Raw genomic sequence first — 20,266 nt, 5'->3', positions numbered from 1 at the left:
TCTTCTTGCTTCTGCTGTCTGGTCTTTGGTGGATGAGGCTATCTAAGAGGCTTGTGGAAGTTTCCTGATGGGAGGGACTGGTGGTAGGTAGAGCTGGGTGTTGCTCTGGTGGGCAGAGCTCAGTAAAACTCTAATCCACTTGTCTGCTCATGGGTGGTCCTGCCTTCCCTCCCTGTTGGTTGTTTGGTCTGAGGCGACCCAACACTGGAGCCTACCTGGGCTCTTTGGTGGGGCTAATGGCAGCCTCTGGGAGGGCTCACGCCAAGGAGTACTTCCCAGAACATTTGCTGCCAGTGTTCTTGTCCTCACAGTGAGCCACAGCCACCCCCACTCTGCAGGAGACCCTGCAACACTAGCAGGTAGGTCTGGTTCAGTCTCCTATGGGGTCACTGCTCCTTACCCCTGGGTCCCGACGTGCACACTACTTTGTGTGTGTCTTCCAAGAATGGAGTCTCTGTTTCCCCCAGTCCTGTTGAAGTCCTGTAATCAAATCTCTGTAGCCTTCAAAGTCTGATTCTCTACGAATTCCTCCTCCTGTTGCCGGACCCCCAGGTTGGGAAGCCTGACGTGGGGCTCAGAACCTTCACTCCAGTGGGTGGACTTCTGTGGTATAATTGTTCTCCAGTTTGTGAGTCACCCACCCAGCAGTTATGGGATTTGATTTTATTGTCATTGTGCCCCTCCTACCATCTCATTGTGGCTTCTCCTTTGTCTTTGGATGTCTTTTTTTGTGAGTTCCAGTGTCTTCCTGTCAGTGATTGTCCAGCAGCTAGTTGTGATTCTGGTGTTCTCACAAGAGGGAGTGAGAGCACGTCCTTCTACTCCACCACCCTGAACCAATCTCTCTCTATAGCTTTTTGGTAAGATGATTTTAATTATATTTTGAGGAAAAAGACAGAAATCCTGCACTAAGTTTCATTATGTTGTGTTTTTTCTGCCGGTCTAAGATGTGGAGAATGGCATAAGAGGTGGTTAAAATGACCCCAGGGTAGGATGCCAGGGCAGAAAGCCCCTGGGAGTGGGGAGGTACCCTCCATGGACTTGACAGCACTCTGAGGAGCCTCAGGAAGTGGCCTTCCACCCCTGTGCCTAATCCAGGACGGCCAATTTCCACTTGCCCCCAAAGGGCAGCTTTTATACTCTCAGATCCAGAGAGACCACAAAAGGTATGGCGTGGAAGAGGTGCACAGAAGGAAGAAGGGACCTGTTTTCCCCTTTGGGAACTCATTGCTGTCTTACTCACCTGGGTTCATTGCTTTATTAAGGGGAGGGGGCCCCGGAATGGATTTGGAGAAATTTGTTCAACTTTATTTACCTTGAAGTTTTGAAATATATCAGAAACTATTAACAGTGACTCTTTAAGAAAATTCGGAGATGATGATTTATTGGTCTGAGGTAAGCCCTGGCCTGGGTTATTTTGAAAATCTCCCCAGGGTCCTCAGCCAAAGTTGTGAACCATTGATTTAAAGTGAAAAATGAGGCACCATTGAGGGGGGCATTGTTCCCACCATCACTTTCCACATTGACTCCTTCACTGGCCCCTCACGTCCACCTCCATTTTATTCTCCTGAGAAGAGAGGAAAATCTTCCTACCTTATATTCAATTCAGGTCATAAGGAAGTATGTTATTTTATTAAACAGCACCCTCAGAAAACCTGAATTCTCCCTGGAAATGCCAAACCCAACTTTGGAGCTTATCTGGGGTGATCGCACACCCTAGTGTATCCAAGATGATCCTGGCGTGTGTGGAGGTCCCAGCATAATTATTAAGAGTACTCGCTTCCCCTCTCAAAAGTCTCCTGGTTAGGGTACTAGATAAACTACATTAACATTGGAAATGTAACTGTTTTACAGTTGGCCTCTGCTGTAAAAGACTCTAAGAACAAATATGGGAAGTTAACATTTTTTTCCTAAACTTACCAATAAGCAAGCCTGTTCTGGCCAGGTCCTCAGAAACTCTATTCCTAACTAAAGGTTTTTCAGCTTTTATTTAGGTGTCTTTCTTTGGCTTTTGGATGTTGTTGTTGTCTTTTGCCTTAATGCTTTCCCACGTATATGGCCTCCTCCCTCGTCACAGGACTTAGGGAAAGTCCATAGCAGTCACATCTTTATGACATCTGTATTGTGGCATCACTGTCATTGTCACTTTCTCAATGGACAGTTTCGAAAATATCCTGTAGCGTCACGAGGAGGAATGATTTACCATTTCTAGAGCTCACGCCTTGCTGAGCCAGCCCCAGGGTCTGTGACAGTGATGCTGACAAGCGTTTTGAGAGGTCAGCCGCCTTTCATGGAAATGCTCTCAAACTTAGCAGTATTCTCCAAGACTCTGAGTTCTCTTAATAAATCATGTCCTTAGCCCAGTTTCTGTTTTCAGTCACAGCACCCTGTGCGATGACAAGTTCTGTGTGCTGAATAACTACTTTTTAGAAACTGCATCCTTTGTGTCTAGTAAAATTACTCTTTAGAAATTCAAAGGGGTGACTCTCCGTGTCAACATTTCAGAAAACTTTGGAAGGCAAGCCCTATCCACCTGCCCAGACTGTGAGCCTCCACAATCTTTGCCCGTGCTCCCCTCCCTACTCTGCTCACGTTGTCCTCTCCTCGCACGTGGAATTTTATGCCTTCACGGTGGCCCTTCTCTGGACCTTGGCCGTCTTTATCATGGTGTGCCACGGCTCATTTACTAGATCTACTTCCCACACCAGGCACTGTCCATGTGCCTGGGAGTCTGCACAGACTCTAATGAGCATCCATAAGCTCTTTTCATTCATTCAGGAAGCCTCAGGCAAGTTGTCCATGTCCCCGGGAAGCAGCTCTGCAGGCTAAACTGAGTATCAAGTCCCTGCACTGTCCTGCAACTATAACTATTCAGGGTGGGGACACCGGTCTGATCTGACGCTCCTGTTTATGTAGGTGCCTTTGATCAGTAAGCGTGGTAGATGCATTAGTTATGAAAAATACACTTTGGTAAACCATATATTTTTAAAATATAATGTTATTACGTTAAAATGATTTTAAAAAAAGGAGTCATTGGTAGTGAAAAAAGCTAAGAGCTAATTCTTAGAAAGCACTATTTTCCAGGTATTGTCCTGAATACTTTACATGTATCAGTCCCAGTAATACTCTTCTAATAGTCCCAGCAGACACTTCTGTTGTGCTTACCAGGGGCCAAGCCTTGTTCTCACTGATTTACATCCATTGTCTCCTTTCATCCTCACAACAAACCCTGTGAGATTGGGTCCCAGAGAGGACAGGAGACACAGAGAGATTCAGTGACTTGGCAAGGTCTCCAGGCCGTGAATGGGTCAGACCCCAGCTGACTCCCCTGGTGACTTGATGCTCTGCATATTTGCAGTTACCCTTCAGGGCTCCTGAATCTGTTCGTGTCATCCCTGGATTCCGTTTTGTTTCGGCTACTTTCAAGCTCATGCTCTGAACACTTCCTCGTGCTCTTCCCTTGGGGATTTTTGAATCTTGTCATTTTTTTTTTTAAAAAAAAAGACTCTCTCTTTCTTCTTAATGATCTGTATGCTTTGCTACTGAAACTTTAAATTTCATTTGGTCTGGACTCTACCTCTAACTGTGTGACCTTGAGCAAGTCGGTCAACCTCTCTGAGCCTGGTTTTGATTATGGGGGGAAAAAAAGAAAGAAACCAGGCCTGATCCTGTGTGCCTGACCTCCCAGGGTTGTTCGGTAGACCCAGTGCAACAGGGGAGAATGTGCTTTTGTGCTGTGTTAACAGGTCAATCTTTTTTTTATGCGATTGATTTTCTTAGCCTTTGTCTCAACGTGACTTTCCTGAGATTCCAATGTGAGGTTTTAAATCAGCCTCTAAGCTTAATGACTACTATTTAGCGTTAAAGTTTTCCTTTCCACTTTTTCCTAACTGCTGCCTGAATATTCACCCTTCTCTTTTCCGAAACTGAATGATTATGAGGGGGAGTAATGGTCTCGTCCTCAGGATATCGAATGCTGTCAGGTTGTGGTCACTCTTACATGGCCGTCACCCACCCCATAACCATTCCGAATCAAGTTTGTCTCTTTACTTGCAGATTCTAAAAGACTTGTTCTTGGAGGCAATACTTTGTTCTATCCAAAAACCTGACTTGCATGTCTCCTCCCTGCAAGGCCTGTGGTCATCCGTCTCTGTATCAGGATTGGCGTTGCCCCGGTGTCTCCCTGAGAAGACCTGAATAGGTGGTTTAGCCGTTCTAAAAAATATTCCTGTCGTATGTGACTTTCTGTCCCTTGGAGTGGCTGAGTTCGCAGGGCCCAACCTCTTGGAGCTGGTTGGTTCTAGAGAGACGGCCCCCACCCAGGGAGCTGACCACCAGGTGAATCTAGGGCTGCAGAGGAAAGTCACAGCCCTTACCCCTAAGCCTTGGCAGTTAGCACTCACTGCTTAAATTGAGTACCCCTTCTTTGCTTCTTAGAAATTCTGTAAGTCTTGTGGTCATGGGCACCGCCTGTTTGAAGCTTCCTCCTGGAGGAGCTCACTTCTGCCTCCTGGAACTGGACCCTCAGCCCTCTTGGACAGCTTGGGGGAAAGGAGCTGAACTTCCTTGGTGACTTCCTTCCTGCCCCTTCTCTCTAAGAGGTCTCTGCTGGCCCTGACAGCATCTCTTGCTATAGAGGGTAACCTCGGTCTCTCACCCTTTTGGCTGTTACACCCTCTCCCCACTCCCTGCAATCTTCTTGGCCAAGTCAAAAACAAACAGAAGCCCTCCATTCCATGCAAACCAGAAGCATTTCTCCAGAGACAGTATTTCTGGCAAGGCAACTGTTGGCAGGTTGGAGGCTCCCTGATAGTTGTTGTTCTGAAGGAGGTTCTGGGTGTTGCTGCCTCGTTCGGCTCAGAAGTTCAGCTTCACTAGGCTTTCTGGAAGCAAATCAGAGCCTGGCCTCTTCCTAGAGTGCCCCCTGCCCCTTTTAGAAGTAAGTTCCTCTTTTACCTTGAGAACTTCTGGACGTACTTGGGGAAATTTCATGTTCAAAGACATCCCCACCCTGGTTCCCCCGACTCTGCTCACTTCCACTCTGTTGCTGGGGCAACTCTCTTGCCCCGGAGACAGTTGTTCCCATTTTCACTTCCAGCCGCCCCCTAGTCCAGCATCCTGTGCCTGAAGCCCCACCCACAGGAGCCATCCTCAGCATCCTTTCTGCCCTGTGAATTCTTCAGAACTGAGGGCAGAGGTTTGGCTGGTAGACCTTTTATCAGAGAATTGAGGCAGAAACGCTTATTTCCTGTCATCCCAGGACCGACCATTGCTGCCGGTGGCATCGTGGCCCCCCACATTTTTGTTGGTCTCCATGAAAAATGTCCCCGTTCAAGGTGTAGGAGCCTAACAGGCACTCAGGAAATGAGATCTATATCAAAGAAAGGCATAAAATAAATAAATGTGGGAAGATACCCTGCCAACCAGCAAGAGACAGTTGAAGGACTGAGCTTGCTTCTCAGCCTCTTTTCCTGCTCAGGGTTTGCTGTTGTGGACCATCGCTGATAACAGCCAATCAGCAGAGGGGTCTCATGGGGTGTGGCATACTCCAACCATGATGACCCTTGGCCATTCCCACACAGCCTGTGTTCTTGCTTTCTGCTGGCTTTTTTTTTTTAAAGAAGGAAGATGTCAGTCAATCCAGTCTGTCATGATGTTAACCTACCATGCTGAGTCTTTTGACTTAAAGTTACTTTCTTCGGTTCCATATTAGAATTGGGCTTTCATGACGGATTGTGACTCACTGATCTTGCGCTCTTGTTGGAATGCCCTGGATCACTGTATGAGAGCTTTTTCTGTACTTTCATTCTATTCTGTTCTATCATTGTAGCTGTTTAGTGCCCGTGCTACACATTAATTATATCAGTTTTATAATACCTTTTTAGAGCTAATTGGGTAGATATTATATATATTTCTACTTATGGATTTTTTACACATATATTCTTTCATAGTAACTCTAGAATATTTTTTAATTCCAAAAAAATCTTGTTGGACTTTGATTAGAATCATTTTAAATATATATATTATTTATATATAAATTCCATGATGAGAGATAACGAACATCCTTACAACACTGAGGCTTCCTATCCAGGGACGTGATGTTTCTCATTTATGCACATCTTTTTCTTTTTCTCTCAAGAAAATGTTGTCAGTTCCTTCAAGTAGGCCCTGTATTGATATTTCAGGAGGTTTGGGCGTTTGGTTTCCTTGTTTGTGTGTTGTTTTCGGGGGTGTGTCTGGGCTCAAGTAAAATGCAAAACAACTTTCTCATCTCCTGCCTAGAAGTATCACCTCCTGTCTTCCTCCCAACCCTGTTCCACCTTTGTCCCATCACATCTTAGCCCTTCCTTTCCAGATGCCTTTAGAGGGTCATTTAACATTTCCTAACCTCCTTTACAGGGAACACTGTGTCTTATCTGCTTTATCTCCTCTTTCTATCATTGATCAATTTACTATTTTTCTCATTTCAAACAATGGACAGTCACAGACTGTCTGATCAAAGAAATGCAATAAGGAGATGAGTGCCTGAGAAAGACTCTTAGCAAGAGTAGGATGAATGGGCTGGGGGTGAGAAGAGGCTGGAAGCAGGAGGCCCGTGGTGGGCTGCCCTGGGAGGCTGGCACCAGGGGTCAGGCTCAGGGTGCAGGTGGCAGGAATGAGGGACGGGGCACGAGAGGCTTTGTGGAAGAGGATGGGCGACAGTGACTCAGACACAGGACCAGGTGAAGGACGTAGTGAAGGTCACTCTTGCTGGTCTGGGCTTTGACCCTGAAAGAGGATTGAAATGGATCAGAACTGATGATGGCTAATCCCTAGACAGGACGCATGCCTCCGGGCACGAAGAACTTTGGCTTGTTCTTTCAGGCGCTGCTCCAGTTCATTGTGGGAGGGGAGGAGAGAGTTGGACAAGCCCGCATGACCCACCCCTCGTGTCGAGCAGGACAGCCGCCAAGGCACTTGAGGGGTCAGTAGCATCCAGTGGAGTCTGTTTTAATTATGAAGAAGAGCATTTAAAATACCTCTTGGATAAAATCCAGAGATTTAACAATTCAATTTCAGATATGACTTTAATTCTTATTCCTTCCTTTGCGAAGTGGTTGGAAGTGCTCTGAAAACATGTAGCGTCGTTTGTGAAGATAGCTTCCCCATTATCTCAGGATGTCCAGCAGCTTGCTTCTTCCCGATTTATGGGGGGTGTGGGTGTGGGTGTGTCCGTTGGTGTGAACTGAGTTCTACTGAGAATGGGGGCAAGGACATCTCAGGCTCAGAGCCACCCCTGAGTCTGTGTGGGTTGCTTGCTGCACGTGGACACTGGCTGAGGGGGGAGGGCTTAAATCTGAGCGGTGCTTCCCTCTCAAGATGTTTGCCATGGGGCTGTGTCTCCCTGGAGGTGGGCATCTTTTTCTCATTTGCACAAAGGCTGCAGTTGGGCTGGGCCTGCTCAGTCATCTCTGCAGGCTCCTAGAATGACAGGGACTCTATAGATGGGGGGCTAAGGGCTAATGATTCCCAGGGAACCCCTGCCTTCCCGTAAATGCTTCCTGCGCTGGAGCCTGGCTGTGCGTAGTTGCCTCTCCAATGCCAGGTCCCAGGCTTCTTCCATCTTCCATGCTGCCGTCCATGTGGCTTCATTCCTTATGCTCATGAGATGTCTCACTGCTGTCTCTCTGGGCCTCACATCCACATTCTAGGCAGGAAGAAGGAGGAAAGGCAAAAGGCATGGCTCACTGGGTCTATCTCTTTTTAATCAGGAAAACAAAAACCCAAACTGCCAGCCTTACCTGCCAAGGGTCCAGGGAGGTGGCTGATTTCACTGACATATTACCAGCCTGAAAAAAATCAAGTCCCTGTTGGTGAGCAGGGAAGAGGGAATGGATGTTGGACAGGCTCCCTGTAGCACCTGGAGGGGTGGACACCCTGCACCCCAACGTGGGCATCTCAAGTCATCACATCTGTCATCATTGCCTGTAATCAGCATTTTGTCAAACCTTTTCTCATTCCTTCTTAGCCTTCTATACACAAAATAATATTTTAAAGTAGATTTCAGCTAAATTTCAGGGGCTCCTGATAAGCTTATTTGCTTAAATATATAGAAGACAAGCCTGCCCTACAGAGTGAGGGTGCATTTATGCCGCGTGTCCCTGGGAGCTCACAGTTCCAAGCCGACGAGCACACCCACAGGAATTGTTCCTCCCGGCTACCAGGCGGCCAAACAGCTGGGATGCTTTCGGTTATTTTCTTCTTGAAGAAATTGTAATTTATTCCCAAATGCATATTTAAGGACCTAAAATAGAATGTTAGCAATTGAGTTTGGAAGGGCTCAGTAGGACTTAAGGGGCCGCAGCCGTCTTTCCTTGCCAGCTCCCAACCTCCTGTGCTACAGTGACCAGCTTCCCTGGGCGGCTCAGCTGCTCCCAGGCCCAGCCTGGTTCCCTTCCTCAGAGGAGAGGCTGAGGCCTCCGCACAGGAGGCCAACCTTGAGCAGCTGTCAGCTGCTCAGCTGGGGCCTGCCTGCAGGGGGCTTCTGAGCAGCTGATTCATGGAGCTCCCCCATATGGCCCCCAAACCTCCAGCTTCATCCCTGGCCGTTCCCTGGAGCGAGACAAAGGCACTTCTCCTCTCCTTATATTCTCTCCCAGCCCCAGGCTAGTCCTAGACAGTCTTGAGGGTCCAGCTCAGGTGGCAGCTTCTCCAGACCCTAACCCCCTCCACCACCAGGTGAGTTAGTTACCCCACAGCTGGGTCCCTCACACGGTGAGCACACCCCATCACTGTGCTGGACGGGTCTTACCCATCCTCGCCACCCCAGGCTCGTTTCATGAATCAGAATCATCATCCTCCCAGCCCTGTGGCCTCAAGGGAAGCCGTGCAGCACATGGAGCTTGCTGGCCGACCCCCTCCGCCTGTCCCGGTTGCCAGCCGCCCTTGACTTCCCGCGAGCTGAAGGGGAAGGCTGGGGGCCTGGTCACAGCTCTGGGCAGAGGTGAGCATTGGCTCAGCACCTCACCCCTTCCTGGCTTCTGGCCGTGTGCCAGCCCGGGGCTGGCCGCAGGGACTGCCCCGAGGATGCCAGGCCAGCAGGGAGGCCACATACATCAGGGCTCTGTGGGGACGTGGTCCCCCTCCTCGGCCTCTTTGCTAGTTTATCCCTCACTCCTCTTCTCCCACTCCCTGGGCAGCTGCCCAGATGGCTGTGTGTAGCAGGAGAGGCGGAAGTGCTCAGGTGTCGGGGCGGAGGATGTTGGAATGATGAGAGGAGCTCCTGAGATGCAGAAGGGCTGACCGGCCAGCGATGCCGGATTCCCCTCTGGCTCCTGTCTTCTCGGTGCGCAGACCAGCTTTCTCCATCTCTGGGCACACACCACACGCTCCAGGGCCAAGCAAGGCACATTCCGATACCTTGCAGCCTGCAGGAAGGGAACTCTGAGAGGTTTGAGTTTTGTTTCCACTGCTTCTATGGAAAAAAACTTTTTTTTTCCTTGCAAAATATCACATTTTTCCCAATTGAAGGCAAATCAATTTTATTTTGTAACGTGTCTGACTCGCGAAGTTCCATTGCTGCCCTTCTCTTGGCGGCCTCTTGGAACTAATCCCTGATCTCTGCTGTGCTGAGAGGTAGCCAGTCCTTCCCTGAGCTAAACTGAGGGCATTTGTTTTCATGTCTAAGTAAGTTGTGAGTTTGCTTTTAATAGAGGACCAAAGATGATGCATTAATCTTGGATTCTCCTTATTTTATCACAAGAAAACTGCTGCAGATGGAAAAAAGCAGGAGATCATCGTCCTGGATTCCAAGAGGAGCAATGCTATTAATATTGGCCTGACGGTACTGCCCCCTCCAAGAACGATTAAGATAGCCATTTTGAATTTTGATGAATATGCCTTAAACAAAGAAGGGATTGAGGTAAGGGGAGCTCTGTGGAGCGTTATTTGTGTTCTGTAATATGTTGCGTATGTAAACATTACTGTGTCCAATGTGACTTTCTCCACAGGGTGGCTTGCCATTTTTCTGTCTCAGCCAGATTCTGAATAATGTTAATAATTCTCACATCTTGTTTTTTAACTTCTGGGGGGAAAGAAGCCCCACTTTGCCTAGGAAATTCAGAGTTCCTCACTCTCTGGTTCATTTACTAACTTCCTTCTGACCACATTCCACCTACCTCGACGTGGAAGAATTTGACAACCTCCACAGGGGTGGGGCTGGGATGCCTTCTTTCACATCATTTCAAACCAAATACGTTTAATGAACAGTCTCAAAAGTAGGGTTTTCCATACGTGCTCACTCCGTGTTAGCGGATTTGTTTCTCTCTTGGCACCCTTTGGGGTGTGTAGAGATGGGTTTCATTTGATCAGCTGGAAAACCCAAGCCAACTGAGTCTGCAGCATTTGTTAATCTGAGTGGCACAAGTGGAGAGAGATTGGGTGCCTTGGTTGTGACTACATGGCTGGCAGGCGGCCCAGCTGGTGCCACAGCTACCCTGCTCTGCCAGGGTCCAGTGCCCTTCTACCAGGCCCTGCTCACCCTTCGCTGTGGGCTGGTGCCTGTCTGTAGGAAGTTAAATCTCCTGTTCTTATAACAGAGAAAGAGTGAGTGAAACCAATGGTTCAGCCCACAGATTCCTACAGATGGGTAGATGGCCTGGAGGCTCACTGGGTCAGAGTGGGGATCTGAAGACACTGCTTCATGATGTTGGGTGACACCCACCCCATCCTTCTATTGGCAAAGAGCCCTGGATTCCTTTAAAGGCTCTCCATATTTGAGATCCCTTCATACCCAGTCTTATTTGAAAGCCTCGAGAGTGAAGTAAGCCAATGAAGGCTGGCTGCGGTGAGGGAGAGCGGGCTTTGGCGGGAGAGTTGAAAGTGAGGAAGGCCTGTGGGGCTGTGCCCTACACGTCTCCAGCCCTGAGTGTGGTAGGGGGCAATGGGGCCCATGGGGCAAAGTGATGCCTGAACCCAGGAGGACAGCCGTGCCTTTGTGCTTTGGAAAGCAGAGACCTCTACAGGAAAAGCCGTGTTCCAGAGGTTTGTACTGGATTGAGTACAAACGTCAAAATCCATGCCTACCCAGGACCCCAGAATGTGACCTTATTTGGAAATAGGGTCTTTGCAGACATGATCAAGTTAGGATAAAGTCATCCTGGATTAGGGTGGGTCCTACTCCACTGGCTGTTACCCTTCTAAGAAGAGAGAAGTTTGGACATAGACACAGAGAGGGGAATGCCATGGGAACACAGAGGATACACAGGAAGACACACAGAACAGAGCACTGTGTGATGATGGAGGCAGAAATTGGAGGGAAGCGTTTACAAGCCAAGGAACATGAAGGACTGCCGGCAACTACCAGAAGCGAGGACAAGGCGAAGAAAGATCCTCCCCTCGAGTCTTCAGAAAGAGCATGGCCCTGCCGACACCTTGATATTAGACTTCTAGTCTCTCAAACGGTGAGAGAATAAATTTCCTTTGTTTGGAACCCCTGAGTTTGTGAAGCTTTGTTATGGCAAACCTAGGAAACCAGTACGAGGCCTAAGCAACTCTGCCCTGAGAAACACACACATAGCCTGTGCCAGGAGCAGGTACGATGAGGGAAATGGCACTTCTCTCTGGCTGGAGAGGAGGTGGAGCCCGAGCCCTGGAGTCAGGCCATGTAGCACAGCAGGTCAACAGAGCCAGGGAGTGAGGGCACGTGGCAGACCGGGGAGGGTGTAAAAAGGAGAGAGCAGGTGACAAAGAGTAGGCAAATACAGAGAGGGACACTGAGGCAGCTGCCAGACAGCGAGAAAGAAGGGAGCAGGCCCAGCCTCAGTGTGAGGGACCTCCACCCTGGGACGCACAGAGCAGCAAGAGAGAAGGGCATTGGGCAGGTGGGAGCTGCCCAGCGGGACGAACCAAGTGCAAAGTGTCTCTCACATAGGACAGACAGAGTAGTAGGCCCTAGCGCACGTTCTGGCCATCCTGTTTACTTCACAGGATCTTTTAAAGACTGCAAAAGCTTCAGATTCGTACATAGTCTCCAAATGCAGCCAGGGCCAGCTTGATTGAAGGAAAAAATGACAACTTCCCCTTTTAAAAATATTTCCTCTTATTGCCATGAGAACTTGAAAGTCCATCAGGAGAGATGGATGCCTTTGGTTTTGCCTTTTTTCTTTCCTGAAATGTCAGTCTCCCTGGGTGGGGAGAGTTTCAGATACAATAAGTTAGTTAGATTTTAGAATGAATCAAATTATTTTTTCCTTTTCTGACTGTTTTTTTCAATCCAGGAAGGAATGATGATAGGTACAGTAATGATGACGGATATGGGAGCAGCACAGCACTAAACTTGACTTTCCTAGGTTTCCTCCTGTGGGCCAGACACCAGGTAGGTGCTTCACACAGGTGCTCATCAGACCCTTACGAGGTACATACTATTATGTTCTTCATCTTAAAGATGAAGAGGGTGAGTTCCAACGTTTGTCTGTGTCCAAGCTCACAAGCCAGTAAGAGGTCGAGCTGAAATATGATTTCTAGAGCCTGAGTCTGAAGTGCAATCCACAGGCCAGCTCTGGCGGCGTCCAGCCCAGGTGGGCTGTCTGGGCCTGGGCTCACCCACCGAAAAGAATAAGAGGGAATCTGAAAGGGGAGTGAGAAGACGCATGAGGCAATGCAGTCCGCATCACAGCGCTGCCTATGGTTTTCCTCTGGGAGTAGCTGGCATATGAAATGAGGTACAGTGAGAGGACACAGCCATAGAAAACACTGCCTAACCCTTCCTGAGAGCTTGTTGTGTCATGAGTGCTCGGTAAATTCATATATAGTCACAAGACACGGAGTTACACATTTTTACCACAGTTTTTGTTGAAAGCAAGGTTTATCAACTGGCACTATTGCCATGCTGGGCTGGACAGTTCTTTATTGTGGGAGCTGTCCTGTGCATTGTAAGGTGTTCAGGATCCCTGGCCTCTGCCCACAAGATGCCCAAAGCTTATCAACTGTCTAGGCTTGTTGTTCGAGAGTTAAGTCAGGGCTGAGAAGAGATGTAAGTTGCGTCCTTACAGATCTTCACTAATATGATTTCCAGCTTATGCCCAAATGGCCTTTTGCCAAACCGTCTGCTTCTTGGATGCAGGCCCTGTAGCGTGGCACCACGGCTTAATGGGGTCATTCGAAACGAAACCTCTGTGTACCTGGACGTGACTAGGATGTATTCACTGACATCCTGTTTGTCCACCCCATGTTTTCTATCTGGCTCATCATGAAAACCCATGGGAGTAAGTAACTTCATTAAGGAAGTAGTTTTTCTTAAGAGTATTAAACTTTAGAATATGATTTGGGGGCATCTCTAAGTATTATTAATGGTATTTTCCCAAGTAAAACATCGCTGAGTTATCACAGATGGAAGTAGGAAGGGTTTTCATTTTTCTCCTTGCTTTTCTCATTTTTAGAGTCTGTGTTTACTCAGAGGGTAACACAATTGAATGGCCCCAAACGACATTTAACTTGGCCCTGCTTGGCCGCCAGGCCAGTCAGCATCCTAGAAACAGAATTTCCCTTTGGCCGCCTGTACAAAGCTACAGTATCTCCTCAAGCACTTTGTGTTGGGAACCCCGTCCACGGGTCCCTGAGTGAGCGCTGGACACGCGCAGGTGAGCCTGGGCGCAGGAGCCCATCAGTGGGTCCACAGTGCCAGGAATGAGAATGTCCCAGTGACTGGGCACCTTAGCCACACTGGTAGTTTGTGGAATCGCCATGAGCACGGAGGCGGCGCTAGAAAGTAGGAGGAGCCCCTGGGTGGTTCTCCGGCGCTGCCTTGGTTATCCAGCCTAGCTTCAGGCACTGCGTCTTCATCTGTAAATTTGGTGCCTAATTTCTGCCTTACGTGCCTCACTTGAGTAATCGTAAGAACGAAAGAAGATACTGTCAAGAAATAAACTTGAGAAGTTAACTAAAAAAAAGAAAAAGCCCCTCCCTGAGATGAACTGCAAGAAGAGAATGCCATTGTCTCATGAGACTGCAAGTTGCATCCAAGCCCTGCATAAAGGCTCCAACTTTCTGCTGTCAGATTCTCATCCGGAGTCATAGCCAGGGTTCTGTTCAGAACTCAGGAGATACGGGGATACACGTATATGTATAGCTGAGTCAATTTGTTATAAAGCAGAAACTAACACACCATTGTAAAACAATTATACTCCAATAAGGATGGTTAAAAAAAAAAAAAAACTCACAAGACATGATAATTACTTAGTATGGTCTCATCTGCAAGTGAATGAGATGGCCAAACCCCAAAGCATTTGGGTCTGTAAAAAATAAGTAAGACTTGTGAATTTTCATCTGAAATATGATTTTCAGATACAAAAGCAAGCATAGTTAAAGCAGTGCTGGAGAAACACTGTCTGGAAGAAAGCAAAAAAACACTGAGATTGTTATGTCATGGGCCTGTTTGATGTTTTTCTCCCTGTGAAACCAAATGGTCATCACAGAAACATCAGTAAATCTACTGACATGGTAAAGAGCAAATTAAAGGTATGCTCATTCCCTTGTCATCTGCTCATGGAAAAAAGGGACCATCACCTCATAGGAGGTAGCGTTGACCTCCTGTCCCCGTCTTACGGCTATTTTTATTGTCAGAGATGTGTAAAAAAGAAGTAAAATAAACTGGCAGATGGTAACCTCATAAATCTTCAGTAGTGAACAAATGGTTTAAATTAGAGAAAGGAAAAACAAAAGAGTGTTTGATTACTTTCCCAAAGGAAAAAAGCAAACAAAAATCATCCCAGGAAAATGCCTTCTGAAGAAGGGGGAAAAGCGTTGACGACTTTATATTTCGGAATTCTTGTACATGCTTAAAACAATTGGAGCATTAAGAAAATTAAAATACAAATTCTTAGTTAAGTTTTTCTTTTGAAAACCAGTTGAGTTCAAATGCTGGGTGTTTTGGAAGAAGTGACATCTGCTTGGCTTGTTTTGGTCCTTTTTAAATGCCATCTGTGTGGACAGGTGGAATCAGTGGCATCAGCCTGTGGGAGAACAAGAAGGATCATCACTGAACGTCTCCCCGATGCTCCATTCCACCCACATAATCTGTGTTTGGGGCCGTGATGAAGAGGATGTTGGAAGAAGAGGTATCTAGGGCTCATGACCTGTGACCTCACTCTGACCACAGCCCAAAAGAGGTCTTCAATACAGTTTGTCGTCACTGGCTTCTGATAAACTCCTGAGACAGTCCTCCCTGATAACACTTTCAGGAGCCTAGGACAACTACTGCCCCACCCAGATACCTCCTAAGGCACAATCATGTAGATATCTGCTTGTTTGCTGATTCTGGTGTCAAGTGTCCAGTCTTTTATTTTGGCTTTTTTAAAAAAAATTAATATAGAGTAAAGTTGACTTTTGGCGGGGGTCCAGGTCTATTGAGTTTTAAAACATATATAAATTCATGCAATGACCACTGTAGTCAAAATTCGAAACAGTCCCATCTCCCAGAAAAGCTCTTGTGCTGTCCCTTTCTAGTCACACCCTTAACCCACCCCTAGCCCCTGTTAATGACTGATTGATTCTCATCACTATGGTTTTGTCTTTCCGAGAATGTCATACACAAGGAATCGTACAGCGAGTAACCTTTTGAGATTGGCTTCTTTCACTCAGCATGATCAATGCCTCTGAGATTCATCCAAGTCGCAGTTTGTATCTACAGTTGGTCCCTTTTTATTGCTGAGTGTCATCGCATTGTAGGGATGTACCACTGGCTGTTTGTAAATATAAATATCCACCCATTGAAGAATATTTAGCTTGGTCCAGTTCATAGCAGTTATGAATAAAGCTACTATGAATACTCATGTACAAGTTTTTGTGTGAATGCTGTTTTAATTTTTCTAGGGTAAATACAAACAGAACTGCTGGGTCATGTGATAACTCTATGTTTAATCTTTTGAGGAACTGTAACTTGTCTCTTCATTCTCTTAACAGTGTCTTTCACAGAGAAAAAGTGTTTAATTTGGATGAAGGTTAATTTATCAACCTATTCTTTTTTTGTATCATGTCTAGAAGTTCACTGCATAACCTGTGTCACAAAAATTTTCTCCTGTGTTTCCTTCTAAAAGTTTTGTATTGTTGCTTCTTACTTTTAGATCTATGATCCCCTTTGAGTTAACTTATGTAGAAGGTGGAAGGTTTAAATTGAGGTTCACTTTTTGCATATGGATTCCAGTTGGTCCATCCAACACCATTTGTTGAAAACACTACCATTTGTCCACTGAACTGCCTTCATACCTTTGTCAGAATCACTGGGCCATATTTGTGTAGTCTATTTCTGGGTGCCCCATTTTGTCCCACTGGTCTCTGTATCTGTCATTCAGCCCATGCCACACTGTCTTAATACCGCAGCTTTATTGTAGGTCTTAAAGTCAAGTGGTATGACTCCTCCAAGGGTATTCTTTTTCAAAATTATTTTGGTTTGACTGTTTTGGTCCTCTGCCTTGCCATATAATTTTTAGAATCAGCTTGTCTATATCCACAAAAAATCATGCTATTTTGATTGGAATTGAGTTAAATTTATACATCAATTTTGGGAAGACTAGCATCTTGACTATGTTGAATCCTTCAGTCTGTGAACACTGTTCCTTCTCTTTTCATTTAGATCGTCTTTAGACGATTAGATTGCTTTCATCAGCATTTTCTACTTTCCAAATGCAGATCCTACACGTGCTTTGTTAGATTCATACCTAAGTATTTCATTGTAAATAGCATGTTTTAAAAAATTTCAGTTTGTAATTGCTCATTAGTAATATATAGAAATAAAATGGATTTTTTTGTATATTGAGCTTATATTATGCAACATTGTTTAACTCATTGTTTCATAAGATTTTTGTAGATTCCTCAAAATTTCCTATGTAGACAATTACACCATCTGTGACAGGAAGAGTTTTATCTTTTCCTTTCCAATCTGTATGTATTTTTAAAATTTTATATACCTGGCTAGGATTTCCACACAATGTTAAATAGGAATGGTGGGAGTGGACACCCTGTCTTGTTCCCATTCTTAGAGGGAAAGCATTCTCTCTGTCACCATTAAGTATGAAATGAGCTGGAGGGTTTTTTTTTTTTATATAAATGTATCTTATCAGGTGGGGGAAATGCCTTCTATTACTGGGTTGCTGAGATTTTTTTGTCATGAATGGAAATTGAATTTTATCAAAACTTTTTTGAGTCAGTTGAAATGACTGTGTGAATTTTCTTGTTCACACTGTTAATCTGGTAGATTGATTAATTTTTTTCGTATTGAACTAACCTTGTGGCTCTTTTAAAATATATTGCTATATGAAATATAGCAATAGATTTATATATCTTAATATATTGGCATTTATTTATATACTTTAAAATATTTTGTTAAGGATATTTGCATCTGATTCATCAGGGTATTGGTATGTAGTTTTCTTTTCTCGACTAGATTAACTTTGTCTGGTTTTTGTATCAGGATCATTCTGGCTTCATAAAAAGAATTAAGAATTGTTCCATCACTTGTTGGAGTTCAAGCCACAGATTCTGACCCACCTTCTGTGGACTGTTGTTCCAACGTCAGCTCAGTTTTCAAAGTTTTCAAAGACCAGTTCAGGTCTCAAAGTCTTTAATGTGCTTTTGAAGGTCAGATTCACACACGAACAGCTCAAGGAGAAGCTCAGAAGTTCTTAAACAGCTTTGTGCCCTTGCTTTGCAGGCTCTTCATGTTTCATGACCTCCCCACTGCTTTCTGGTTTTCTGGGGCCTTCCTTTTTAGTCCTCCAGTGAAAGCTGGGTCTTTAGTTACCTCACTTTACCATGCACTTGCTATGACTGTGCCCATGTCTGGGGCCAAGCAGAGAGAAGATAGAAAAGAAAAGCGTAAGGGGTTTGCCCCACCTCTTGGGACCACAGCTCCACTGACTGGAGAGGAATGTTCCCTTGATCTGAGTTTTAGGACCTGCCAACCTTGCTGCCACCACTAGGAGACCCTTTCCTACACCTCGAGTCAGAACTAGAGGGCTCCCCTGGCGTTCTCTCTGTCTGCATCTGATACCCTCTTCCAGATTTTTGGGCTGCCTGAGCCCAGGCTAGGGAATACCAGAGGAAAAATGGTCAACTCATTACCAGTTCAGTTGAGCTTTCAGTTCTGGTCTTCTTCCTCAATCCACCTACCACTATTTCTTTTTTAAAAAGTCTTCAAGTAGCTGCTCCATGCCTGCTGTCCAGGGTGTATAGTTGCATTTAGTGGGACAGACAGAGTATTGCTTACTCTATCTCCCCCAGAACCGGAACTCCTTCCCACACTTTATCCAGATGGTTGCTATTGTAGAGCAGTAACCAAAGCCGCTTAGAATTAATGAATTAACATAAGTTACCGAAAAGTATGGCACAATGTGTATTTCTTTGCTTTGATACTCTCATTTGATAAACGAGAGAAAAAAATAGTGACACCTCCTCTTTCGTAATGTTGTATGTTAAATGTCACGTGGTGGGAATTTTTACCTTCTTTTGAAATGTAATCACTAAGGAATTTGAACTTATAAGAGTCATAATCCTTCTGATGCCTGTTTGCTCCCTCTGCCTTCCACAATTGACTTTTACCAGAAACAAATGAAAGCAGAAAGTGATACTCTTTCCATTAGTAGGTAAGTATTGCTCTTTATAAGTACCATCATCATTTTTTCCTCAGTCAGACTTGAGCTGAGCCTGATGTTAAGACGTTTTCATTTCTATATAAAATTTGAAATATACTTGAAATATTTAAAACAATTAAAGTTATAATATGGCCCATGTACAAAAGTTAGTCTGAGCTCTTGGTAAATGATTTATTTTTGTAAGCTCTTAAATTAATCCGTGAGAAGATTGTATGCCTAACGCATTTTACTCTATTTCTTAGGGAACAGGGAGCTGTTCTCTAATCTCCTATCTTATTCTTTCACCTTTCTCTCACCCCCCATCCCTTTCTTGCCTAGAATGTCCTTCATGTACAAGACCAGGAAATTTAGGGCAAGTTGCTTATGGAACAGGAGATTTAAAGAAAGAGAAAGAATGTTAAAACAAATGAATGTAAATTTAGGTGCTACGTAGGGCTTTTCCACTCTAAAGTTTATTTGGTATATAGCAGCTGTATATGATAAGAGCACTGACAGCAGAACATCTCTACTACCTGGTTGGGAAGTTACCGTATGAATTTGGAAACATCGAGAGGTCCATCACTAAGAATATACTCTATCATTCCATCTTTCCAGAAAATTCTAACCATGATTCCCACTGAAGAAGAGAAGCAGAAAATCCAGGAAGCGCAGCTGGCCAACCCTGAGGTGCCCCTGGGCAGTGCAGAGCAGTTCCTCCTTACACTGTGCTCCATCAGCGAGCTCTCAGCTCGGCTCCACCTCTGGGCGTTCAAAATGGATTATGAAACTACAGAAAAGGTAAGCACTTAGGAAGAGAGGCAACCAGTCCTATGTCCCCAGAGTTGAGAACATTCATTTTTTTAACAGTGAACATAGTGAAGTATCATTCCTGAGACAGGGTTTGAAGGGTGAGGGTTTGATCATGCTGGGGTCGTGTCTACACCGAGTGACGAGCAGCCTACCAGTGAGGGTTATTCTCCAGTGTCTGTCTGGCACCAGCCTCAGATACTTGACTGTTTAAAAAGAAACAACAATCAAATGTTTTTCTGACTCTATATGCTCACTGTAGAAAATTTAGACAATACAGAAAGACACAATATGGGAAGTGACTTGCAATCCTTCTAGCTGATGATGGTCACCTCACTGCCATTGACTGTGGCAACCAGCAGGTCACTGGGTCCCTTTGAGAGAGTATCACAGTAGAAAATCCGAGATGAACAGATTGCAAGAGGCTGAGAGGAGAGTAGAAGGAAAGTGAAGGCATGGGAACACTCATCCCGAGTAGAAAGTGGAAGAAGCAGGTGTCCTCTCCGGATGGGTGAGAGGTGAGTATTTTTTGCAGGCTGAGAAGAAGGAACCATGGAGAGGACGAGGCAGGGAGGGGTGGTGAGCTGGAGGTGAGCTTGACTGAGAGCAAGTACCCGGAGGAAGTGGAGAGGCTGTGTGGTCTTCCTCTTTCCGCAAAGGAGGGAGCACGGTCCTTTCTGAGGGCCAGGCAGGTAGCAGTGGGCTAAGGCTACTTCAGGAGGAAACTGCTATATTTGACTCCATTCGAGAATCAGGCAGGGCTGAAGAATCCTAGAACTGCTAGGGTGACGTGGTTGCAGAACTAGTCAGCATGTTCAGATGATTTTCTGGAGAAAAGTGAGGTAACTTCAGGG

General features: G+C 45.7%; 1 protein-coding gene across 2 annotated transcripts in view; it reads left to right on the top strand.

Moving 5' to 3' along the window:
• FHOD3 (formin homology 2 domain containing 3) overlaps positions 1–20,266 on the top strand; it is a 494,793-nt gene that overhangs the window by 429,968 nt on the left and 44,559 nt on the right. For both annotated transcript variants that reach the window (XM_065890566.1, XM_065890567.1), the window contains 2 exons: positions 9,743–9,901; positions 19,221–19,403. In XM_065890566.1, the coding sequence (XP_065746638.1) occupies positions 9,743–9,901; positions 19,221–19,403 (342 nt within the window). The remainder of the gene's footprint in view (positions 1–9,742; positions 9,902–19,220; positions 19,404–20,266) is intronic.

The sequence above is a fragment of the Phocoena phocoena genome, chromosome 13, assembly GCF_963924675.1.
Source record: "Phocoena phocoena chromosome 13, mPhoPho1.1, whole genome shotgun sequence".
Lineage (NCBI taxonomy): Eukaryota > Metazoa > Chordata > Mammalia > Artiodactyla > Phocoenidae > Phocoena > Phocoena phocoena.
The sequence above is the reverse complement of the archived record's forward strand: the minus strand, read 5'-3'. Positions and strand labels throughout refer to the sequence as shown.